General features: G+C 44.5%; 1 protein-coding gene across 2 annotated transcripts in view; it reads right to left on the reverse strand.

Annotated features, from left to right (window-relative positions):
- The window catches only part of lama3 (laminin, alpha 3), a 321,185-nt gene that overhangs the window by 75,118 nt on the left and 218,897 nt on the right, over positions 1-27,170 (reverse strand). For both annotated transcript variants that reach the window (XM_063060575.1, XM_063060566.1), the window contains exons 38-41: positions 26,915-27,076; positions 24,638-24,739; positions 23,144-23,227; positions 19,950-20,180 (exon numbers count right to left, since the gene is read on the reverse strand). In XM_063060575.1, coding sequence (XP_062916645.1) covers positions 19,950-20,180; positions 23,144-23,227; positions 24,638-24,739; positions 26,915-27,076 — 579 coding nt within the window. The remainder of the gene's footprint in view (positions 1-19,949; positions 20,181-23,143; positions 23,228-24,637; positions 24,740-26,914; positions 27,077-27,170) is intronic.

Genomic DNA, 27,170 nt, shown 5'->3' on the forward strand with positions numbered 1-27,170 from the left:
GGTGGAGGACCAGCTTGTGTTGAGGGAGCAGGGAGTCTGCAGAAGGACATAGACGGATTGGGAGAATGGGCAAAGAAGTGGCATGAAATATAGTGTAGGGAAATGTATGGACATGCACTTTGTAAGGTAGAAAGGTGTAGTTTATTTTCTAAACAGAGGATAACATTTTCAAAAATCAGAAGACAAAGAGACATGGGAGTCTTTGCGCAGAAGTCCCTAAAAGACATGGTCTTTTAAGAGACTTTTGGATAGATACATGGAGCTTAGAAAAATAGAGGGCTATAGGTAAGCCTAGTAATTTCTAAGGTAGGGACATGTTCAGCACAACTTTGTGGGCTGAAGGGCCTGTATTGTGCTGTAGGTTTTCTATGTTAACTTACAGGTTGAGGTAGTGGCAAGGAAGGCAAATGCAATGTTAGCTTTCAGTTCGAGAGGACTAGAACGTAAGAGCAAGGATGTTGTGCAGGGGCTTTTTAAGGTGTTGGTCAGTATAGTGAGCAGTTTTGGGCCCCATATCTAAGATGTGCTGGCTTTGGAGAGGGTCCAGAGGAGGTTCATGAGAATGATCCTGGGAATGAAAGGGTTAACATATGAGCAACATTTGATAGCTCTGAGTCTGTACTCATTGAAGTTTAGAAAAATGAGGGAACGAGGGGCGATATCATTACAACCTATCGGATATTGAAAGGCCTAGACAGAGTGGACATGGAAAAGATGTTTCCTATCGTGGATGAGGGCAGTCTTAGACTAGAGGGGTGTCCATTTCAAACAAAGATGAGAAGGAATTTCTTTAGTCAGAGTGTGATTGTTCTGTGGAAATAATTGCCATGGACAGCTGTGGAGGCCGAGTCATTGGGTATATTTAAAGCAGAGGTTGATGGGTTCTTGATTAGTCAGGGCTTCAAAGCTTACGGGAGAAGGCATGAGAATGGAGTTGAGAGGGATAATAAATCACCATGACAAAATGGCTGAGCAGACTCGATGGGCCAAGTGGTCTAATTCTGCTCCTATGTCTTGTGGTCTAAATCTGGTTGTTGTACCTGCCTCAACCACCTCCTCCCACAGGTCACTCATTTTATTTTAAATATTTTATTATTTAATACAGATACAGCATGATAACAAGCCCATCTGGCCCAATGAGTGCAGGCTGCCCAATTACACTCATGTGACCAATCAGCCTACTAACCTGCACATCTTTGACATGCGGGAGGAAAGCAGAGCACCCAGAGGAAACTCACAGTCATGAGGAGAACATACACACTCCTTACAGATGGCAGTGAAGCTGAACCCAGGTCACTGGCACTGAAATAGCATTTCACTTATTACCACGTTACCATCCCCTAGGTCCCCCTTGGTTTGAAACCTATACATATGAAATGAATCCTTCCCATTTACCGTATCTTCCCTCTAGGCCTGCAGAATTTATTAGAAAAGAGTGAGTTGTAAAACTGGTGTTTAGAATTAGATCCAGCTGAGTGAGGAATGAACAAGGGAAAATAAGAATAGTGTCATAGAAGCATACAGCACGGAAGCAGGTTCTTCAGGCCAACCAGGATGTCTCATTCAGGATAGTTCCATTTGCTAGTGTTTGGCCCATAACCTAAACCTTCCAATCTCTGTACCTAACAACTGACTTTTAAAAGTTGTTATTGTATTTGCTTTAACTACTTTCTTTGGCAGCTGATTCCACACAGATACCACCCTTCGTATAAAAAAGTTGCCCCTCAAGTTCCTATTAAATCATTCCTCTCTCACTTAAAGCTATGCCCTCAAACTCTCTGGGCGAAGACTGAATATATTCACCCTATCTATGCCCGTCCTGGCTTTAGTAGAGCTATAGTGTTGTACAGTAGGGAAACAGGTCCTTCAGCTCAACTGATCCATGCTGACTAAGATGCCCCATCCAAACTTGCCCATGTTTGATCCAATTTTCTATCCATGTAACTGTCCAAGTGTCTTTTCAATGTTGTAATTGGACCTACCCTAGCTATTTCCCCTGGCAGTTCAGTTCATTCCATATACTCAGCACCCTCTGTGTAATTACACTGTTTTTTAACTGTGACAAGTCCTTACACCTTCTCCACTTATACAGAAAGCCCCAGGGTGGGGCTGACCCACATTGCCTCCCCCACCCTGCCTGCTAACATCCACCAACAGACGTCTTCCTGTTTACACACATGTACACACACACAAACCCCTCCCAGGTAGTCACACGTGGTGATACATACTGACATCACAATGCCTTGCCCTGAAGTGCCATATTTCTAAAGCATATTTAGTCTGAATCGTTTATAAAGAGTTGAATTGCCTGTGAGATATGGAAAGATGGAAGAATAGCTGTCCAACCAAAAATATTAATTCTGATTCTTTCTCCACCTGATCTGATAAGTAGTTCCAGTGGTTCCTATTTTTATTTTGGATTTCCAACGTCTGCAGTTTATTGGTTTTCAGTTATTGGAAGAAACGTCTGTCAGAGATTGAATACTTAGTCATGTCTTGGAATCATGTTGATTGCATGCAAGCTGTGACCGAAGTGCGAGTATGGGGAAACTAAGCTGGGTTGTAATGGAAAACCAAAATTAACCCCTTCTTCTCTGACTTGGGACAGACTGGAGGAACATCTTGTATTCCACCTGTGTGGTCTGCAACCCAGCAGCATGGACATTGAGTTTCCCCATGTTAGTTAACACCCCCCCCCCCAAGTGTTTCTCTCCCCTGCTTCCCCAATCCTCCTCCAGTCCGCCCATTTGTGTTTACGTTCCCATCTCCCGCACCCATCTTGGTCCCCTTCCTGTTCCTGGTTCCATCTAACCAGTGCACACACAGTTCAGTGAAGGTCTCCTCACCCTCTCCTATCTGGTTCTGGCATCTGCCATATACTTCTCCCTTATGGTTCCCATTATCACCTTAGTAATTGGAGTTCCTACTCATAGCCTTCCAACTGTCTTTACCTTCACCCTTGCCTCCATCTCTCACCTACCTGTCTCTGCTTCCTAACTCCACACCTACATCAACTCTGTCTGTCAGCCTTCACCAACCTTCAGTCCACCAATCACCTACCAGCCTCTTACCCCTCCCCCTTTGCTCTTTGTACCAACCATCTCCCCTCCCTTCCCCACCCTCGGCCCTGATGCAGGGTTTCGACCCAGAATGTCAATAATATCTTCTCCTCTGCAGATGCTCCTTGACTCGCTGAGCTCCTCCAGCAGACTGTGTTCCAGATTCTTGCATCTGCAGCCTCTGTGCTTGCACAGTAAGTGTCACTTAGGGCTCTTGCCTGTGATGGTACCTTCACTCACTGCCTTGGAGTGTAGCAGAGTGGCCACACTTTTGTGAGCAGTGAGAGTCAGCTGTTACTGTCTGTCCCTCAAGGGAGGAGCTTTGTGCTCCAGAGTTAGCCTTGCAGAGATGCTACTACCTCACAGCTCCACTGACCCAGGTTCGATCTTGATCTCAGGTGCTTTCTGTGTGGAGTTTGCATGTTCTAACCCCAGGTGATCCGGTTTACTCCCACATACTAACATGATGTGGGGCTGTCGGGTTAACCGGCTGCTGTAAGTTACCCCCCAGAACAGTGAGGAGCAGGAGGCATCACAATGGGGAAAATAACTGGGAAAACAGCACTGTTGGGAACACTCTGTGTCAGCATTAACTGAATAGGCCAAATAGCCCCCTATTTCATAGGAAATAATAATGACCTGTTTGGCAAAGTATTTGTAAACATCAACAAATGCTTCTCCAGTGTTGTACACTGTACCATTAATTGCACCCCCAACACACACTACATCACTTTATCAATGACTTCTGGTTCCTGGTGTGCCTGATGTTGAACAGACTAATCTTCTGTACATCAACTTTATGCACCTCTGTGCTCATCCCTCTTCCCACTGGAAAAAGAACAAAGACCCCCTACTCCTCCCCTCCCACCCCACCATCTCCACATGCAATGGACCGTACTTTGCAACTTTTGTCAGCTCCAGAGAAAGTCCACCAGCAGACCCTTCTCCCCCTCCCCTTCAATATTTCAGTAGGATCGTTCCCTTTACTATTCCCTGGTATGCACTTCTCATAGAGTAATACAGAACAGAAACAGGCCCTTTGGCCCAACTGGTCCATGCTGACCACAGCATCTCCCTGCAAAGTCCCAGAGGCCTGCATTCATCCCATAACCCCTCCAAGCCCCTTCCCTACACATATCAATCCAAATGTCTCTTATATGTTGCAACTGGACCTGCCTCGACGACTTCTTCATTCCAATCATTCACTACCCTCTGTATAAAGAAGTTACCTATCAGGTCCCTTTTAAATTTCTCCCTTCCTGTATCCGGTTTTGGATTCCCCAACCCTGGGAAAAAGACTGACTGTCCATCTTATCCATATCCCTCATAATTTTATAGACCAATAAGGACACCCCTTATTTTCCTATGCTCTAGGCCTGGGGCGTACAAAAAGTTGGGAACCCCTTCCTAGGGAATAAAGATCCAGCGATCTATCCCCCGCCCCCCCACCTACTGTAACCCCTCCCCCCAGTTTTACACCATTTTCCTTTGCAGCTGTAAGAGTCAACTCCCATCTTTTCCCCTCTTCCCTTCCCACCATCCAAGGACACAATCAGCCCTACCCAGTGAAGGAGCCATTCACCTGCATTCCATCCAACCCAGTGTACTGAATTCAGTGTTCATACTGTGGTCTCCTGTGCACTGGGGAAACCAAATGCAGATTGGGAACTGCTTTGTGGAGCAACTGTATTCAATCCAGAAGGGTGATCCTGAGCTTCCCCTTGACTGCCATTTTAAATCCCCATCCCACTCCCACTCTGCCCCATCTCTTACTATTTCTTTCAGTTAGTCCTGACGAAGGGTCTCGGCCCGAAACGTCGACTGTACCTCTTCCTATAGATGCTGCCTGGCCTGCTGCGTTCACCAGCATTTTTTGTGTGTGTTGCTTGAATTTCCAGCATCTGCAGATTTCCTCGTGTTTGCGTCCTACTGGCGCTATTGGCTCAATCAGTCCTATATCACTGTCCATCTCCTGTTTCATGTTCTCACAAATGATTTTACATAAGAACTAACTTTCCTTGATATGTTTTTGTTTTTACAGAGCCTTCACAGACACAACCTAGTTGTATTTGCCTTGCTGGGTTACTTGGAAATTACTGAACTGACGGGTGCTCAGGTATCCTGCTCTCATGCATTCTGTCCATTTACAGCACTTCAGGGAATAAGGAACAGAAGCTTGGATATGGACAAATGCCTGGTCTGACATTTGCAGAGCGTACAGTAGAATGTAGAACAGCGCAGCACAGGTACGGGCCCTCCGGCCCGAATCCGAATCGGGTATATTATCACTCTGTTATATGATGTGAAATTTGTTATTTTGTGGCAGCAGTACAGTGGAAGACACGAAGATTACTACAAGTTACAGAATTAAATTAACTACAAAAGCTGAATAATGCAGTAGTGTTCATGGACCATTCAGAAATAAGATGATGGGGAGGAAGGTGTTCTTAACATTTTGCCAAATTAAACTGAATCCCATCACGTGTAAGTGATTCTTATCTCTCCATTCCCTGAACATTAGAGTCATAGAGTACTAGAACACAGAAACAGGCCCTTCAGCCCATCTAGTCTGTGCCAAACTATTGCTATGTCTAGTCCCACAGAACTGTATCTGCACTATAGCACTCCATCCCCCTCCCCATCCATGTACCCATCCAAATTTCTCTTAAATATTAAAATTGAACCTGCATCCGCCATTTCCGCTGGCCGCTCGCTCCACACTCCCCCTCTTGTACCCCCACTTTTCAGCCTTAACCCATGACCTTTAGTTCTAGTCTCACCCAACCTCAGTGGAAAAAAGCCTAAGTTCATTTACCCTATCTATGCCCCTCATATTTGGTATTCCTCTATCTAATATGCCTTAATTCTTCTACGCTCTAGGGAACAAAGTCCTAACCTATTCAACCTTTCCCTATAACTCAGTTCCTCAAGTCCTGGCAACATCCTTTGCACGCTTTCAATCCCTGTGGCACACCACTGGTCATAGTCCTTCGTTCATAGAGGCAACCATCTCCGACCACTTTCTGGCTTCTTCCACAAAGTCAATGACAAATTCAATTTATGGCCTCATCCCGAATGCCAAGTGACAGAACTCTCTTGACCAAACTCCGATGAAGGACCTTGTCAAAGGCCTAGTAATAAACTCATTTGTAACATAAGCAGGAGCAGTTGGAACAGTCTGCATGCCACAGTTCCCGAGGAGAACTGTGGCGTGCACAATTAGGTAATTGGCATGGGCCAAGAAAAAGTTAGGTTTAAGCAGAGCAGCCATTGTATGAGTGGGGGGCCCAGGCTTTGGCTCAGAGAGCTTTTTCATTCAAGAGAGATTTTTGTTCACTTTTTTCTTTCTTTCTTATTGCACAGTTAGACCAGTGGGAATGCCAGGCAAGACAGTAGAATGCTCCTCTTGCGGGATGTGGGAAGGCAGGGAGACCTCCAGTGGCCCTGACAACCACACCTACAAGAAGGGCATCCATTTGCAGCTTCTTTCAGTCTATGGTGGGCAAGTTATTGGAAGGTATTCAAAAGGACCGGATATATAAGTATTTGGATAGACAGGGATAGCCAATGTGGCTTTTGCATGGTAGGTTATATCTAACCAATCTTATACAGTTTTTTGAAAATGTTACCAGGAAAGTTGATGGAGGTAAGACAAAATGAATGGGCTGCAAAATGGCAGATAGAATTTAAAACAGACGTGCAAGGTTTTGCACTTCGGTAGGACCAACCAGGGTAGGTATTACACAGTGAACAGTAGGGCACTGAGGAGTATGGTAGAACAAAGGGATCTGGGAATACAGGTACATAATTCATTAAAAGTGGCATCACATGTTTGTAGATAGGGTCATAAATAAAGCTTTTGGCAAATAGGCCTCCGCACCATCTACCACAAGAGGGACTCCTGGTGGCCAAACATTTTAATTCCGATTCCCATTCCCATTCTGACATGTCAGTCCAAGGCCTTCCCTTGTGCCAAGATGAGGCCATCCTCAGGGTGAAGAAGCAACCCTGGGTAGTCTCCAACTTGTTGGCATGAATATTGATTTCTCTTTCCAATAAACAGATTCCACCCCCCTCCCCACTTCTTCTATTCCCTACTGAACTGAACTTTTCTCTCTTCTCACCTGCCTATTACATCCCCCTAGGTCCTCTCCTCCTTCCCTTTGTTTTATGGTCCACCCTCCTCTCCTATCAGATTCCCTCTTCTCCAGCCCTTGACCTTTCCCACCCACTTGGCTTCACCTATCACCTTCCAACTAGCCTCCAAAGATTGGCTGAAATCTGGAACTCACTGGCATGCAGTGGTAGATTCAGATGCAATCGCTATGTTTCAGAGATATTTGGATAGACCCTTAAATAACAGACAAGGGGCAGTCCTAACAAGAGCAAATGAGATTAGTGTAGAGTGACAAGGTGGTCAGCATGGACACGATGGGCTGAAAGGACTGTTTCTGTGCTATGAGTGAGTGTGGCTTGAAACAACAACCTCCAGACCCAGGGGTGGACAGTGTGGCAACACAACATCCAGTGGTAAATATAGCTGTGGTACAAGCCAGCTCCTGTGCCCCAGATTCCAATCCTCCTTCCCTCAATGTTTACGCAAATTTTAAAGAGGGCGGTTGTCCAAGTAAAGCTGGGTTACTAAAACTAGCTAGAGACAAAGGCACTTCAAAAAAAATGTTGTGGCTCCAGGCCAAGACATTGGCCAATTTCTGGTTGATACATCCAGACATTCCTGTAATGAGCAATTCTAGATTTTCAAATGACTCTGCACAGCCTGCAGAGAGGAGTTTTTGAGGGCTGTTCCAGCAGACCTTACAGTTCGTGCACAACTTTCCATTTGTTTTCTGAGGTCAAAATTCCAATGAAGGAATTTGCAAAAGCATTTGTTACTGTGTGTTTTGTAACCACATTAAACCAGTTGTGAGGAACGATGTTCGCACAGTAATCAGTAACATAGGGTGTGCAACAGGTCCAAAGGTGAATATTTAACAGGAGCAACTATTATACTGCTCCACAAAACAGAACTTCCTTAAAATGCCAAAGCAGGCTACAAGGGACAAACTCGAAATAAGCTCTTAGCATAAGGTTACTGAAGGAGGAACAATCTTCTTAATAACAACAGACTCTGACAGTAAAGGTAGAAAATGCTGGAAACACTTAGCTGGTCAAGCAGTATATGTGGAGTTAGTGCTTCAGGGTGAAATTCCTTAAGGTTGATGTATACTTGTGCGTCAAATGTACGTAGGTACAGCGTACCCTACACTGTACTTTACGCCAAATCCTAATGCGTACCTCTCCCAAAATGGAACTACGCGTCCTGACGACGCAGACCACAACAACTGTGATTGGTCCACTTGGTAGCATCGCATTTCCTCCTACGCGCTTGCCATTGGGCGACTGAAGGGCAGGGAAGGAACTCTGGCTGCAATACTTTCCATAAAGCTTAACAGACCTCCGAAATTATGGAGGACCCTGTGCTTGATGCCAGTTTGTAGCTAGCTGCTACAGCCTGTTGACTTCCACCTGAAGCTAAAACTCGAATGGTGATTGCCAGCCTGAGTATACTGTGCGTACACTGATGCAAAATAAATCATTGGAACGATGAACCAAATCGTCAAATCTACCTGCCAACATCCGAAAATATTTGAAATACATTTCCTCATCCATGTCTCTCAGTGGCCGGACAAGCACAGAAAATTCACCCTCCTTCAGCTTCAGTCGCCATTGTTTGAAGTTTGAGTTTCTTCGTGTTGAGTTTCAACAGTCAGCCTTTAGTCAGAACTGGAATATATTTAAGCTGAGATGCTAATTCAGTTTCTCTCTCCTTGTGTGCGGCTCTCGTCATCCAACTGTAGGAAGGATATCGTTAAGTTAGAGAGGGTGTAGAAAAGATTCACACTGAGGTTGTGAGGACTGGGTGGTTATAATGGGAGAAACTGAATAGGCTGCAGTGGTTTCACTGAGTGCAGGAGTCTGAGGGGTGACCTTACAGAAGTTCATAAAATTATGAGGGGCCCAGGGTAGGAAAGTCTAAAACTGGAGGGCATAGGTTTAAGGAATGTGGGGAAAGATTTAAAGGGTGTCTTTTAACACAGATGTTAAAGGGTATTGTAACAAGCTGCCTGAGTAAGTGGTTACAATTACAGTAATTAAAAGACACATGAACAGGTACAGGGATAGGAAAAGTTTAGAGGGATGTGAGCCAAACATAGGCAGATGAGACAACCTGTCCAGAGGAAGTGTCTAGACATGAAATTTCTGTCCACGGATGCTGCCTGACCTGCTGAGTTCCTCCAGAGTTTTGTGTGCTACTCCAGATTTCAGCATCTGCAGCCTCTTATGTCTGCAAATGGGACCAACTCGGGAAGGTACCTTGGTCAGTATGGACAAGTTGGGCTGAAGGGCTCATTCTTATGCAGCATAACTCCTCTCCTCAGACAATGGGACTACTTTAGTATCTATGTAAGTGTCCAGTCATTTTCACCACCTCCTCAATCACTTTCTTTCAGTTGTGAATCTTTGGAAGTCTTCCTCTTTTGCCCCTGTATCGAGAACATTTAAACCCAAGGCTGGTAAACCCATTTTTCTGGATGCTAAGTAAATTGAGGATTCAGGGACTGGACAGGCACATGGACCTGCAATAATGGTTCAGCTGTGATCTAATTCAATGGAGCAGGCTTTACAGGATGTTGGTAATCTCCCGTTCCTCAGTGCCTCTAAGATTGCCCATCACACCACCAATATTTGGATACACTTTCTTGCCCTCAATGAATATTATAACAGAAGCTGAGCAAAATTGCGGCACAACTCTCAATTCCAGAGACCCAGGCTCAATCCTGAGCTCTGGCACTGTCTGTCTAGAGTCTGCACATTCTCCCTGTGTCCACATTGGTTCCCCCCCACCACCCAAGTGCTCTGGTTTCCCTCCACATCCTAAAACATGTGGCTTGCTAAGTTAGTTGTCTGCTGTAGATTGTACTTAGTGCAGGTGAGTGAATCTAGGGGCAACACAGAAATGCAGAGACAACCCGGTCCATCACAGGCACAGCCCTTCCCACCAAAGACAGCATCCACAAGAGGCACCACCTCAAGGAGGTCATATCTGTCAACAAGGATCCCCACCATCTAGGTCATATGATTTTTTTCACATATATTGTTCGGCTGGAGTTGTAGACATCTGAAGTCCCACACCACTAGGCTCAGGAACAGCTACTCCCCTTCAACCTATGCATTCTTGAACTGACCTGCACAATCCTAATCGTTACCTCTGCACGGAACACTACAGATCACCACTTGCACTACCATGAACTTGTCTCTGATTGTGCCTCTCTTTCGCACTAATATCTTGCTTTTACAGTCGCTGTTTCTCTGTCTTCACAGTCTTGTACAGTTTGTTTACGTATAATTTATATACTGTGAGTTGTTTTTACTTCTGTGCCCACGATGCTGCTGCAGGCAGGTTTTACACTGTGCCTGTACCTCATCTACTACTCCCTCGACTCAGGCACTTGTGCATGTGACAATAAACTCGACTGGACTTGAAAACATTTTCAGACAGCAGATATCTTGAATTCACTGCCTGAAAGGGTGACAGAAGCAGTTCAATAGGTGCATTTAATGTCAGAGAAATGTATACAATATACATCCTGAAATGCTTTTTCAATCATTAATTTCAAAAAGATGGACAGTTGGAGTGGAAAATACCAAGGACTATGGGGGAAGTAACTGGCTTGTTCTCACGGAGAGCTATTGAGAGTCAAGGGCCTGAACGTCCAACTGTACAATTCTGTAACTGAGATATGTCTAATATTGAAGCAGACACTGAATAAGCAGATTTAATTTCCTTAACACATAGCTGTGTAAAAGGCTATGGCCAATGTCTTGTTTTACACAATTTTTCCTTCATTGTCTTGTTCAATGACTGCATAATTGATATCCCGTGTATTGTCTGTACCTACAGGTGTGTGCCAGTGATGCTGCTACTACAAATACCTGTAGCACACTGTACTTGTGAATACGTCAGGAATTGGGGAGAAATGCAAAAGCCTTAAGGCTGATTTATACTTGTGCGTACTAGCTTACGCCGTAGCCTACGCAAGTGGGCTACGCCGTTGTGAGTATTTATACTTGTGTGTTGGTGTGTTTGTGTCGCCCTGCAATTCACCGCCAAAACGCTAGTTGGCGGTGGGGTTTCTATGCCACTGTGTTGAGTTTCTTCGTGTTGAAACTCAAACAATGGCGACTGAAACTGAAGGCTTGTCCGGCCACTGAGAGACATGGTTGAGGAAATGCATTTCAAATATTTTCAAACGTCGGCAGGTAGATTTGACGATTTGGCTCATCGTCTCCAACAATTTATTTTGCATCAGTGTACGCACAGTATACCCAGAGACTGGCAATCACCATTCAAGTTTTAGCTTTAAGTGGAAGTCAACAGGCTGTAGCAGCTAGCTACAAACTGGCGTCAAGCACGGGGTCCTCCATAATTTCGGGTAATTGCAGCCAGAGTTCCTTCCCTGCCCTTCAGTCGCTGAATGGGAAGCTAGTACAGCGTAGGAGGAAATGCGATGTTACCAAGCGGACCAATCACAGTTGTTGCAGTCTGCGTCGCCATGACGCGTAGTTACATTTTTGGGGAGGTGCACGTCAGGTTACGGCGTAGGGTACAGTGTAGGTTACGTGGCTACGCTGTACCTACGGCATCGATTTGACGCACAAGTATAAATTGGCCTTAAACTACGTACCTTCAGGCTCAAGGACAGCTTCTATCCCGTTGTTAGAAGATGAATGAATAGTTCCCTAGTATAAGATGGACTATTGACCTCACAATATACCTCATTATGGCCTTTACACCATATTGTTTGCTGGCACTGATCTTTCTCTGTAACACTTTATTCTGCATTCTGTTATTGTTTCCCCTTGTACTACTTCAATGCACTGTTGGAATGAATTGACCTGTATGAACACTATGCAAGAAAAGTGTTTTCACTGTAACTTTTTTCACATGACATTAGACCAATTTATATTTGACTTTGACTTAAATAGGTGACAGGAAAAATTAATGTGAATTGGGATTGACCTGTGAGCCAGCACAGACTCAGTGGGCTGAATGGCCTTTCCCAGATGGGCTGTTACCTCAACCCCAGATTTGCTGCTACTCCTCTCCCAGCTGTGCTGTTACCCCAAATGTGCTGTCACAAAATCTGATAAAGGGGCAATTGTCAAGGTACAGATACAGGGAGCTTGTATTGACCTTGTATAAAACACTGGCCTAGACACAGCTGGAATATTGGGAGCATGAGGTCATTGTTTTGCAACTCACTGTCTGTAGGGGGGGGGGAATGGAAATAGGTCCAATACAAGCTTTCGGAAGGGAACTGGGGTGGCTCTGGAGAGAGAATAATTCGCAGAGATGTGGGGAAATAGCAGAGGAACAGGACAGAGCTAGCAGAGACCCAGTGGGATGAATGGCCTCCTGCTGTGCCACAGCCATTTTACAATGAGACCTCAGAGCGATATACTTGCCTGCTCCTCGTTTCAAGTGTAAACTGGAGCTTACACCCAGTGATTCACGTCTTCAGTCTGCAACTTATCTTCCCAAAATTTCAAACAATTGGGCAACTGTTACAGCACTCTCACTTTGTATCTCTCAGTGTGGGAACTCCTACACTCCCACAGCTGTCCGTGTTAAATTGTTGTCAGAGATCTCTTGGAGTTGGACTGAAAGTGGTAAAAACTATCAACACTCAGCATCTGAGCCTTAGTGGAGGATTTCTTCCAGGGAACGAAGATGCCATTGCTCCCAGTCTGAGCTGCTGAGCTCCTCAGCTCCTTGACGTGTTACTTCCAGTATCTGCAGTCATCAATTATTGACACTGAATTCTAGTCGTTCTAGCCCTGATTTAAGGTAATCATCTCAAACATTAACTGTCTCGTTCTCCACAGATGCTACCTGATCTGTTGAACTTTCCAACATTTTCTGTTTTTATTTCACATGTCAGTGTCACTGCTGCTTACAATTCTGGTCAACTAATTACAAGAGGACGTGAAGGCTTTGGAGAGGGGGCAGAAAAAATTCAACACAAAGTTGCTTGGGTTATGTGGTATGAGCTATATGGAGAAGTCAGAAAAACATGCATTGTTCTCCCTGAAACATCAGAGACTGGGGAGATTTGATAAAAGTTTATAAAATTATGAGACGTGTGGATAAAATGGGCAGTCAGTTTTTCTTCCAGGATAGGAACAACAAGTATTAGGTTGCATGCACTTAAGGTGAAAGGGGGAAACTTTAAAGGAGTTGTGTGGGGCAAGTATTTTTTTATATACAGTGCCTGGAATGGGTTGCCTGGGGTGGTGGTGGAAGTGGATGTAATAGTGGCATTTAACAGGTATTTAGAGGGACACATGAATATCCAGGGTATGGAGGGGGAGGAGGAAAAAGATAACAGGCAGGCAGATGGGATTAGTTTTATTCAGCACAAATACAGTGAGCTGAAGGGCCAGTTCCTGTGCTACGCTGTTTTATGTTCCACATTCTACATTTTATGTTCTGTGTTCTATTTTCAGCATCTGCAGTTTTCGCTTTTCAATGTTTAATTCTTCTCTACTTTGTACATTGTTGGTGAACTCAATTTAATGGAATAGAAATAGTAATTATTGAGTTGTAGAGCAATACAGCATGGATTCAGACCCTTCGGCTCAACAAGTCCATGCCAACCGCATTGCTCACCCAGCTAGTCCCAATTTCCTCTGTCTGGCCCATATCCCAACAACCCTGCCTCTCTATATGCTTATCCAGACTTCTTAAATTATGCTTGTAATTCTTAAATTACGTTGTACCTGCAACATCCACTACCTCTGGCAGCTCCTTCCATATACCCAACACTAATTTTAAATAGTCTATAATGTTGCCCCTTATTCTCCTACGCTCTAAGAAATAAAGACCCAGTCTGGCCAACTTCTCCCTATATCTTTGGCTCTTGAGTGCTGGTAACATCCTCGTAAGTCTTTTCTGCACTCTTTCCAGCTTAATTATGTCTTTCCTATAACAGGGTGACCAGAACTGTATTCCAAATGTAGCCTCTCCAGGGACTTAAACAACTGCAAAATAACATTTAAAAAAAAAGGAACATACTATATTCTAATCGAAAACACAGGAGATTTTGTAGATGCTAGAAACATTCACAGTGTGTTTCGAAGTACATGTGATAAGTAAATCTGAAACTGAATCTTGAACAACACAATGATTCTAACATACACAATATGCAGGAGGGAGTCTGCAAGTCAGGCAGCATGTATGGAAGGAAATACACAGTCAACATTTTGGGCCGAGACCCTTCATCAGGACTGGAGAGGAAAGAGGCACAAGCCAGAATAGTGAGGGGGGAGAGAGGCGTACAAGCTGGTAGGTGATGGGTCAGACCGGGTGAGGGGGAAATGGTTGGGTGGGGGGAGGGATGAAGTAAGAAACAGGGAGGGGATAGGTGGAAGATGTAGTAGCTGAGACAGATAGAATAAGATTTAAAAGCTATTTGGATAGGAGAGGTTTAAATGGATATAGGCCAAACACCAGGAAATGAAACCAGCTTAGATGGGAATCTTAGCCTGCGTGGACGAGTTTCTGATTCCTTATTACTCTTTGGGCTCTATGATTAGGAAATAATTAAAACAATTAGAAAAAAAAACATTAAAAATATATGACTGAATCACTCGTTCTTCCCCTTCCCTATTTTGGTTTTCATCCACTTGTGGAAGGGGTCACAGGGAGAGACATGCAGGGACAGATGTGCTAACATCTGGTTCATTGTGGGTCTGCGTCAGTCTGGAGTTTCTCTTCTCTGGCACGGCTGGTGAGCAGTGATTCCTTTGGGAAATACTGCCCAGAACAGGCTCTCCCGAGTTCACAGGACACAGCTCAGCATGCCACAATTGAATGGTCTCCTAGTATGAAAAGATGGACTCTTCGCCTCACAATCTACCTCTTTATGATCTCGCACTTTATTGTCTGTAACTGTTACACCTTATTTCTGCGATGTTATTACATTCCCCTTGCACTACCTCATTGTGATGAAGTGATCTGCACGGATGGCATACAGAAACAAAGCTTTTCACTGTACCTTGGTACTGTGACAATAATAAACCAACGTAATCTAATTTAACCACAGGACACTTGGATAGCCAAGGCTGCATTTCTCCAAAGAAAGAAGGTGTTGAAAGGAGATTGGTGTGCCAACCCTCAGTTCCAGCTTTGTGATGAGCTTACTTTCAGGTCAACAAGGCTTATTGCTAGCCTCAGCTTTATAGCAGAAACTGGCCAAAGTTTAAGATGCTTGTTAATCTTCTAACTGCTTGAAGTAATCAAAAGAATCAGTAGAGTCTAAATTTGCCCAAGTAGATATTCCATCCACCTGACCTGATCAATGTATCTGAGAAACGGCCCAAACAGGTGATGCCAAGTTGTTAAAACAAATGATATAAATATTAGAAGGCAGCAAAGATGGGAAAGTGTTACAGAAATCAAAACATAGAATCACTCCTCAGCATCAGTTCATGAAGGATCACTCTCCAGAAGTGTCTTTCTCTGACAGGGACTTCTTTGTCCGTATGTCTCCCTAGTTCATAAGAAATATACTTGTGTTTTGGAAATCATTTGTAATTTATAAACTTAATTCAAGAAATATTTCTCAGAAATAAACATGCTTCAATTAAAAACATAACTGTATCCAATCATCAGGAACATGTACAAAATGCTGGAGGAACTCAATAGGTCAGGCAGCATCTATGGAGGAGAATAAACAGACAACTTTTCAGGCTGAGACCTTTTTTCTCTGCTTCGTTAGCTAGAAGAATCTCCCCTTTGGATGGAAGAAATGTCCTCCCACTTGAAATAGTGATTGTTAATAGTTTAAAAACCTACAGAAAAAGAGATTAAAGTGGTGGAGTAAATTACTCTTTGTATTATAGGTTGATATAGTATAATCTCCCTGAAATGTAGACATGCCACCAAAGACTCTACCGACGTATGCTGGAGAGCATTCTGGCTGGTTGGAGCACAACCTGGTACAGCGCCTCCAATGGACAGGGGTTCTAGACTCAGCCACAATGCACTGGGTTTTTAGACTCAGCCCGAATGCACAGGGTTTTTAGACTCGGCCAAATGCACAGGGTTTTTAGTCTCGGCCAAATGCACAGGGTTTTAGACTCAGCCACAATGCGCAGGGATCTTAGACTCAGCCACAATGCACAGGGTTTTAGACTCGGCCCGAATGCACAGGGTTTTTAGACTCAGCCACAATGCACAGGGTTTTTAGACTCGGCCCGAAAACACAGGGATTTTAGACTCAGCCACAATGCACAGGGTTTTTAGACTCAGCCACAATGCACAGGGTTTTTAGACTCAGCCACAATGCACAGGGTTTTAGACTCGGCCCGAATGCACAGGGTTTTTAGACTCAGCCACAATGCACAGGGTTTTTAGACTCGGCCCGAAAACACAGGGATTTTAGACTCAGCCACAATGCACAGGGTTTTTAGACTCAGCCACAATGCACAGGGTTTTTAGTCTCGGCCCGAATGTGTAGGGTTTTTAGTCTCGGCCCGAATGCACAGGGTTTTTAGACTCGGCCCGAAAACACAGGGTTTTTAGACTCGGCCCGAAAACACAGGGCTTTTAGACTCGGCCCGAATACACAGGGTTTTTAGTCTCGGCCAAATGCACAGGGTTTTTAGTCTCAGCCACAATGCACAGGGTTTTAGACTCGGCCCGAATGCACAGGGTTTTTAGACTCAGCCACAATGCACAGGGTTTTTAGACTCGGCCCGAAAACACAGGGATTTTAGACTCAGCCACAATGCACAGGGTTTTTAGACTCAGCCACAATGCACAGGGTTTTTAGACTCGGCCCGAAAACACAGGGCTTTTAGACTCGGCCCGAATACACAGGGTTTTTAGTCTCGGCCAAATGCACAGGGTTTTTAGTCTCAGCCACAATGCGCAGGGATTTTAGACTCAGCCACAATGCGCAGGGTTTTTAGACTCGGCCCGAATGCACAGGGTTTTTAGACTCAGCCACAATGCACAGGGTTTTTAGACTCAGCCACAATGCACAGGGTTTTTAGACTCGGCCCGAATGCACAGGGTTATTAGACTCGGCCCGAATGCACAGGGTTATTAGACTCAGCTACAATGCGCAGGGTTTTTAGACTCGGCCCGAATGCGCAGGGTTTTTAGTCTCGGCCCGAATGCACAGGGTTTTTAGACTCGGCCCGAATGCACAGGGTTTTTAGACTCGGCCCGAATGCACAGGGTTTTTAGACTCGGCCCGAATGCACAGGGTTTTTAGTCTCGGCCCGAAGCACAGGGTTTTTAGTCTCGGCCCGAAGCACAGGGTTATTAGACTCAGCCCGAATGCGCAGGGTTTTTAGACTCAGCCCGAATGCGCAGGGTTTTTAGACTCGGCCCGAATGCGCAGGGTTTTTAGACTCGGCCCGAATGCGCAGGGTTTTTAGACTCGGCCCAAATGCCCACGGTTTTTAGACTCAGCCACAATGCACAGGGTTTTTAGACTCAGCCACAATGCACAGGGTTTTTAGACTCAGCCACAATGCGCAGGGTTTTTAGACTCGGCCCGAATGCACAGGGTTATTAGACTCGGCCCGAATGCCCATGGTTTTTAGACTTGGCCCGAATGCACAGGGTTTTTAGTCTCGGCCCGAATGCACAGGGTTTTTAGACTTGGCCCGAATGCACAGGGTTTTTAGACTCGGCCCGAATGCACAGGGTTTTTAGTCTCGGCCCGAATGCACAGGGTTTTTAGACTTGGCCACAATGCGCAGGGTTTTTAGACTCAGCCACAATGCACAGGGTTTTTAGACTCAGCCCGAATTCACAGGGTTTTTAGACTCGGCCCGAATGCACAGGGTTTTTAGTCTCGGCCCGAATGCACAGGGTTTTTAGACTTGGCCACAATGCGCAGGGTTTTTAGACTCAGCCACAATGCACAGGGTTTTTAGATTCAGCCCGAATTCACAGGGTTTTTAGACTCGGCCCGAATGCACAGGGTTTTTAGTCTCGGCCCGAATGCACAGGGTTTTTAGTCTCGGCCCGAATGCACAGGGTTTTTAGACTCAGCCACAATGCGCAGGGTTTTTAGACTCAGCCACAATGCACAGGGTTTTTAGTCTCAGCCCGAATGCACAGGGTTTTTAGACTCAGCCCGAATGCACAGGGTTTTTAGACTCAGCCACAATGCACAGGGTTTTTAGTCTCAGACCGAATGCACAGGGTTTTTAGACTCGGCCCAAATGCACAGGGTTTTTAGTCTCGGCCCGAATGCACAGGGTTTTTAGACTCAGCCCAATGCACAGGGTTTTCAGACACAGATGTCCACCCATCTGTCATCACATTTCCAAACAGTCCATGAGCCCAATAACACTACCTCGCTATTCCTCTTCTGCACTATTTACATATTTACTTTTTATAACTTATAGAGATTTTATGTCTTGCACTGTACTGTTGCCACAAAACAACTAAGACTCTGGAACGGGTACACAATATCATCACAGATTCCATAATCTATGCATCATCCCCTATAATTTGCAATGCGATGTCACCAGCTGCTAAATTTCCCCTCTCCTGCTCCCTAAGCATTCTGGTGGAACTGATACCGTTAAGGTGCACTCAGAAGAGTTGAAACCAAATAAAAATAGTCTAAGAAATTTGAGATTAGTCCACGAGATTTGAGACTACCACCAATAAACGTGTAAGCTATGAATCAGCCACAGAGGGACACAGGAGATGCCACAAATGCCAGCTTTATATTGATTAAAACAATGACAGTAATAGGCAGATTGGGCCTGCATGTGCATAACCAACAATAAAAATGTCGAGCCAATGACTTATTACGTCAAGAAGAGGAACATAAGTTATTTGAGACAGTTTATATATTTTATGATTTGCTGATAAATCCACTGACTTTACAAGTCAGAGATAAAGAATAAGGTACAATTGTGGAGGGACAAAAGATTCCACGGATGCTGGAAATCCTGAGCAATCCACACAAAATGCTGGATCAGACAGCATCTATGGAAGGAAACGAATGGTCAAGGTTTCAGGCCAAGCTCTCGACTGTTCACTTCCCTCCAGAGATGTTGCCTGACTTACTGAATTCCTCCAGCATTTTGTGTGTGTTGCTCAGGCACTTGATAGAATTGGGAGTACGGTGTACAGTTTGTCATCCTGTTATAGGAAAGAGGTGGTTAAACACGTTGCCAGGATTAGAGGGCCTGAGTTAGAGGGAGAAGATGCCTGGCTAGATCTTAATTCTTTCGAGAATGAGAGGCAACCTTCTAGAAGTGTTTAAAATTTTAAGAGGCACAGATAAGGTAGCAGTCTTCCTCCAGGTTATGGGAGTCAGAGACAGAGAACTTAAAAGGGACCTGAGGAGCATGTTTTTCCACACAGAGGGTGGTGAGTATATCTCATGAGCTGCCAGAGGAAGTAGTAGGACAGGTACAGAGAGGGACAGGACATTAATGGATATGGGCTGAAGGTAGGAAACTGGGACTAGCTGGGTCAGCATGGGATCGGCATGAACTGGTTGGGCCACAGGGCCTGTACACATGCTGTATTGCTCTATGACTATCAACAACACAGCAAGTTGTATTCAAGAAGAATGAACTGCTCCTCTTTTACACATTTGAAGAAAACTTCTTGGTATGGTTAAGAATCAGGCACAGTGGAATTTTAAACAACTTATGAAGGCAAACCATTCAATTAGCAAAGGACACACTACTTTTAAACAAAACACAAGCAACATCAAAAGATATTTTAAACCAGCTGGGTGCACATCGCAAAGAAGGTGAACTTCAGTTTTGGGTAGGTCTTACCTGACAGGAGTCACCTGAGTAGTTGGGGGGACAGGTGCACACTTCCACATTGGTGGCTGGGTTTCCTGTCCCAGAGAGAGAGGCTTCCTCCAGTTGCACAGATCCAAGTGAGAGGCGCTGCGTCTGAGAGAAGTACAGAGCTCGGATCTGAAGACCTTCCAGGTTGCTGAGCAACAGCATGAAGTTCTCCCTGGACACTGGGGTGTTGATCACAGCATGCTTGAAATTATCCTGTAGACATAACAGACAAACCCCGATTCACTCATGGTTCAACTGCAAGTAGTTTCAGCTGGTTTCACATGAAGTTTTTTTTACAATGTTGATATTAGGACTGAAATGCTAAAATTGACAGGCTGAGGTTTTCTCCTCTGGAGCAAAGAAGGCCTGAGGAGCGTTGGAAGTAAGAAGGAACCTAATACATCCCTTCTCATCATCGGTAAGTATCTACAGGAGGTGCTGCCACAAAAAGTCAACATCCATCACCAAAGATCCCCACCGGATCTGGGCCATCTTCTCACAGCCACCATCAGGCAGGAGGTACAGAAGCCTGATGTTCCACACCACCAGCTTCAGGTAGAGTTGGAGTTTATACAGAGTGTGGGATTGGGATCCCACGGAGCATATATGGAATGGAGTGCGAGTGGAAATGAAGCCCTGGTGAGTTAAAAAAGCAAATGCAGGAAACCTGAACTGGTGAACCAGAGGTCAATCCATCAGGAGTTTTGAACAATCAGATTGGTAATTGCTTATTGATTATTTTATTATGGTGTTTTGAGAAAGATTGGATGTTATGGGAATCAAAGAACATGGGGTTGATGGAGGAACATCTCACTGAGGTAGATCTTATTGAGTGGATCAGCAGCTATGAAGGGCTGAATGGCCTACACCTGTCCATTCTAGTGTGTGCTGAGAAAGGGAAAGGAGCTGAGGTCAACTTCAGGATGTGTCAGAGAGAATGGAGTTGCAGAGAAGGAGTGGGGGGAAATGTAAGAGAGACACCCAGAGGCTGGACAGCCTGGTCCCAGACTCAACCTTTGCAAGGTGGTGGCCAATTACATGAGTATCATCAGTAAGTCACAAGAACAATAGAAAATACGAGCAGGAGTACACCACTCTGTCCTTCAAACCTGCCCTAAGCCTTATTTCCTTTTCTATGCTGCTTCCCCATCACCATCAAATCCTTGACATTCCAAATATTTGTCCATCTCCACAACTATATTAATGATCTGGCCTCCATCACCCTCAGGGCAGAGAATCACTCTCCCTGACAGAAGAACTTTCTATGTACCTTGTTAGGGAGTATTCTTGAGTTATGGAGTAAGCAGATACTAAATCAAACAAGAACCAGTCTTCAGTTCTGGATGTAAATTGTAAATTGCATTCAGTAAATTGAAGCTGAAAGCACAGACTGGCCCATTGACTAAGAGATATAGTTTACAAAATGGTGACCATGAGACGTTCACAAATGCATCAGCCAACTGTTACGACAATGGGTTTGTGTTAACTGGCATACATCAAACCAGGGAACATGGCTAAGTTATTTGCACCACTGTGACTTGAGTTCAAGCTAGCAGTCCAAAATGATATTGTCAATTATGATATCAAGCATAGTCACAGGTATAGATGTAATCAATAGCTGCTCTATTGTGTATTCAGACAGTTGGTTCCCACAAACACTAATCTTGGGTATTTGGCTCTGCCTTCAGAAGTTTTTAGAATACTTGTGTAAATTAGTTTCAGCAGGGACGTTTGAAAACTCAGAGTGTCTCCCACTGTAGATATGTAATTTAAAGGAAGTACTGTCAAAATATTGAAGTAAATGATGTCGTTACAATTATTAAAACTGTATTGAATCACCTACTGTTATCTTTGATCTTAGGGTATAAAAATGTGATTTATTTTGACGGGGTGGGACTCTACCAAGAGAATGCCAGCTCGTCATGATGAATAAAGACTTTCTACATCACCAGCTTCAGTGACTTCTGGTGACTTTGATCACAATCCCAACACATCTCAGTTCTAAATTACAGCCCCCCCCGCCCCCCATTTTTTAAATTATGTTCCCTTGTTCATGAATCTCCCACTGGTGGAAACAAAACATCTACCCCTTACACCATTAGACCATAAGACATAGGAGCAGAATTAGGCTATTCAGCCCAGTGAGTCTACTCTGCCATTCTATCATGGCTGATTTATTATATCTCTCAACCGCATTCTCCTGCCATCTCCTTGCAACCCTTGACACCTTTACTAATCAAGAACCTATCAAGCTCCACTCATACCCAAAGACTTGATCTCCACAGTCATCTATGGCAATGTATTCTACAGATTCACCACCCTCTGGCTAAAGAAATTCCACCTCATCTCTGTTCTAAAGGGACATCCTTCTATTCTGAGGTTGTGCCTTCTGGTAGATTCTCCACTCCAACATCCTTTCTGCATCCACTCTATCCAGGTCTTTCAATATTAACGAGATTCCCACTGGTTCTTCTGAACACCAGTGAGTATAGGCCCAGAGCTATCAAACACTCTTTGCATGTTAACACTTTCATTCCTGGGATCATTCTCATGAATCTCCTCTGGACCCTCTCCAATGCCAGCACATCCTTTCTTAGATAAGGGGCCCAAGATTGCTCACAATACTCCAAGTACTTAAAATTCATCCATATGTTTATGGATCACTCCAAGCCCGGCTGTGAAAGGAGGAAGCTTGGACATGGGTCTAGCAACCCCATCCTATAAAACCCCAGAGCTACAGAAATGCCAGCAGAAGCTGGGAGAGGGAAGATTTTCAATCATGTATACAGCTGGGAACTACTTGAAAGACTGGCTCAGAGTAGAAGACTCTGGCGATCTGCTGACATTGGCCTATGCCCTAAGTGATTGGCTTAACCTATGTTCAAATAAGGTTCCTCTCATTCTTCTAAACCCCCAGGAAAACATATCCATATTGTCCAGTCTCTCTCGAAAGGCCAACCCATTCAGGCCTGCAGTTATCGTGGTGAATCTCCTCTGTTCTGCTTCCATTACTAGTATTCTCAGAATGGCCTCCCACACATCCTGTACAACTGGAACTAAATCTCCCTGTCCTTAAAATATAGTCCCTTCATAGTACAGACCAGCTCATTCATGTACTGAAACATCTAGATCTCCTCCAATTAATAAACATAACATAACCAGTTATCCACACTTACCTCCAGAAGCTGCACCCGTCCCTGATAAACTCGATCCGGGGCTGGGCTCTTTGGATCAAAGTAGACAACAGTCATCTGTTCACCCTTGAAAAGAAAATATCTCCATTTACCAGGCCAAACAACTCTTTCTCTCCTGACAATCAATACATATTGCTTGTTAATGCTCAGTTTCAGGACACCATACACATCTCTCCAGCGATTCTCAGCTCCGCAGATATGAAGGGAACCAGAACTCCTGAAGCTCTGAATTTTCACCTCCACAATGCGTGATGGTGGGGATTTTGTACGAGGATTTTCTCTGGACCTCAGTGAGGTCATCAGTGCCGTGCAGGGTAGTTCATTACTTTTCCAAGCTTGAAATGTAACTAACAGCTACAGATTCTCATGGTAACTTCAGCACTGTGCTCTCCGCAGTGAGGTGGAGAAAAGCTCTTCTCCATCTTGGTCAGAGTCACATAGCACAGCATCAGGCTCTTTGGCCTACCATGTTCACACCAACTCGTTTGGCTATCTATACTAGTGTGGCACAGAAACAGACTCCTTGACCCACCACATCCATGCTAACTGCCTGGTACCCTAAGTCAGCACCTGGTCTGTTGTTTTCCATGTCCTGTTGATTCAAATGTCTGTCTGAATATTCCTTAAATGTGACATTCTGTTCTTCCACCATCTTCTCAGACCAGACTGTCTGTTCCTGATTCTAAGTATCCTCTGGATGAGAAAATTCTTCTGTTGATCCCCTCTCACCACCTCCAACCCTCTAATCTTCACCCTGAACCCATGCTGTCCAGTTTCAGACATTCTGCCGTGGAGAGAAGTTTCCTGCTGTCCTCTCAGTCTATGCCCCTTATAATTTGTTGAAGTCTATCAGGCTCCTCCTCGGCCTCCTTCACTATAAAAGGAATACAAGCCCAGAATCTCCTGTCTCTCCTCATAACTGAAACATTCCATACCAGGAATCAGCCTGGTGAACCTCCTCTGCACCGTCTTCAAAGGAACCACCTTCTCCAACAGTGTAGTGAGCCTGGTTACTTCCTCATAGCTCCAGAGACCTGAGTGTTTGTGGACATTAGCTGGTCCCTGTAAAAAGCCCTTGGTCCAACTCATTCATTCTAAGATGCTTTCCTGAGCTGTTCTCATTTGCCTGTGTTTAACCCACCTCCCTCTAATAGGTGAGGGCTAAGCACTGGGGGGAGTTGATAAGCATGTGCGAAGAGTAAAACAGGACTGAGGCAGAATTGGTGTAAAATGGGTGGTTGGTGTGGACTCAGTGGACCAAAGGGCATGTTTCTCTGACTCCACTTCTCTTCCGTATATCAAATCTTCCCTGAGATTTAACCTGGGTCCTGTGTAGATGAACCTGTAGTCCTGAGCCTGGCTATTCACTGCTTAAGACCTAAAAACCATGAAAGATACACCATATCTCCTCTATGCTCTGAACGTTGATGAGGGTCCATCCCCAACGTTCTATTTTATTGAATGAGTTGTACTTACTCTCAGTTGGATATCTGCTCTTTTGTTGAGTAAAGTCATCCCTTCACTTGGTAAGCCAAATGATTTGATTTGGTAGGACAGGAAGCCTCCATATGACGAGAGCTGCAAAACAAGAGATATGATGAAGTCAGTAGAATGAACTGGGGGGGGGCAAAGGGATCTGACACAAATCCTCGAAATCAATGGTACTGAACAGGTTTTCGAGTGATGGAGTAATACAGCATGTAAGCGGGCCCTTTCCGTTCATGCTAACCAAATAGCTTATTTGAACTAGTCCCATATGCCTACGTTTGACCCATATCCCTCCATCTTTCCTATCCATGAACCTGTCCAAAAGTCTTATGAATGTTGTTATTGTACCTTCCTCTCCCACTTCATTCCATAAACCCACCACCCTCTGAGTAAATGCCTTGCCCCTCAGGTCCCTTTTTAAATATTTCTCATCTCACCTTAAACCTGTGCCCCCCTAGCTTTAAACTCCCCTACTGTGTGGGGGAGAAAAACAATCCACCTGATCTGTGCCCCTCATGATCTTATAAACTTCTCTCAGGTCATCCCTCTGCCTCCAGAGAGAAAAGTCCCAGCCCATCCATAATCTTCTCATAACTCAAGACCCCCAGTCTCAACAACATAGCCTAGTGACTCCAAAGCAAAAGACTACGGATGGTCACAGTCCAAAATAAAACAGAAAATGTTGGAAACACTTGGCAGGCTTGTCGCATCAGTGAAGTCACTTAAATACAGAAGGTAGAGCAGTACAGCACCGAGTATGCTCTTTAGCCCACAATGCCAAATTAAAGGAAATTTCTTCTGCCTGCACATGATCCATATCCCTCCATCCCTGCATTTTCATGTGTTGGTCAAACAGCCTCTTAAATGCCACTTTCGCATCTGCTTCCACCACCACCCCTGGCAGCCTATTTCAGACACCCACCACTCTGTGTAAAACTTGTCTTGCACATGTCCTTTAAACTTTCCCACCTCTCACCTTAAATACGTGTCCTGTAGTAGTTGACATTTCTACTCTGGGATAAATATTCTATCTATCTATCTCATCTTTGCCTCCCATAATTATACAGAATAAACCTTCATTATTTCTCCCCTCAGCCTCTGATGCTCCAGAGAAAACAGTCTGTCAAACCTGTTCTTATAGCCCATACTCTTTAATCAAGACAATATCCTGGTGAACCCTTTCTGTACCCTCGACAAAACCTTGATATCCTTCTTATAATGAGGTTCTCAAATGTGAATGCAATACTCTAAGAAGTGTAGCCCAGCCCAACCACAGTTGCAATATACTCTGTGCTCCAACCAATGAAGGCAAGCACTGCATATGATATTTCTATCACCCTATCTATTTGTGTGGTCAATTTCACGGAGCTAAGGACATCACAGTTAATACTTACTCTCTCCTTCATTTTCTTCTATTTACTCCCCCTTCAGGCAGACAGATTCTGATCGATAATCCTTCACTCCACCCTCTCTCCCTCAGCCCAGACCACCACCAATGTTCCATTAAGTCTCCCCAAGTCCCATCCAATCAAAGTCATTCCCTTTGATCTCCTCTGCTGTCCCCCTGCTATGCTTTTTAAGACAAGCTTGTGTTCCAATATTTCCTACTTCTGACGAAGGGCTATTGACCTGGAATGTCAGCCCTGCTCCTCTTTCTGCAGATGCTGCCTGATCTGCAAAGCATTTCCTGCAGTTTCTGATATTAGTTCCAGTGACTGGTTGTTTGCGCTAGTCAACATGATAGAAAATAAAGGTGGCTCATTTAATAAATTTGCAGAGCTCTTGGTACAAGCGCTAGTTCTCACAATCTAATCTGAAGTTCAGTTTCTACAACATAGCATGGTAGGGTGGAAAGGTGAACCACCAAACAGCAGAGCTTTAGTGAAAGGGGAAAAAATTAAAGGGAATTGACATGGCAAAGCATTTTTCGTTTATTAATTTATTTACACAGAGAGTGGTAGGTGCCCAGGGCAGATGGTGGAAGCAGATAAAATATCAACATTTAAGAGGAATTCAGACAGGTACATGAACAGCAGGGTATTGATGGATATTGTCCAAGGACAGTCATATGAGATTAGTTTAACTTGGCATTGTGCTTGACACAGACATGTTGGTTTCTGTTCAATGTTCTATCATATTAAAACAAAATTTGGCAATTGTTTTAAAAAGGATTTGGAAGGGTAGAGGGGATCGCAGCCAGATGGTTAAAGAGAAGTAAGGCCTGATTCTTGAAGGATGGATCTCTGCACTGTGGCATTTCCTCACCTTGTCTCCCAGGTAGGACTCTGGAGCTGCCCAGTGTAAATCACGGATCACATCAGGTAGTTCTTGGACATCAGCCACCACCGTGTTGCTTCGTCGGTTATAGACAACCGGAATCTTCTGCTTATTCACCGTGAATAATTTCCACTCCTTCATTTTCATGTGCTGTGTAGAAGTACAGACATAAAATAATAACACCGTTTTCACTGGTGGGAGAGTCTGGGCCAAGGGGACATAGTTACCAGATACGATCACTGTG

This window comes from Mobula hypostoma, chromosome 1 (genome assembly GCF_963921235.1).
Source record: "Mobula hypostoma chromosome 1, sMobHyp1.1, whole genome shotgun sequence".
Taxonomy (NCBI): domain Eukaryota; kingdom Metazoa; phylum Chordata; class Chondrichthyes; order Myliobatiformes; family Myliobatidae; genus Mobula; species Mobula hypostoma.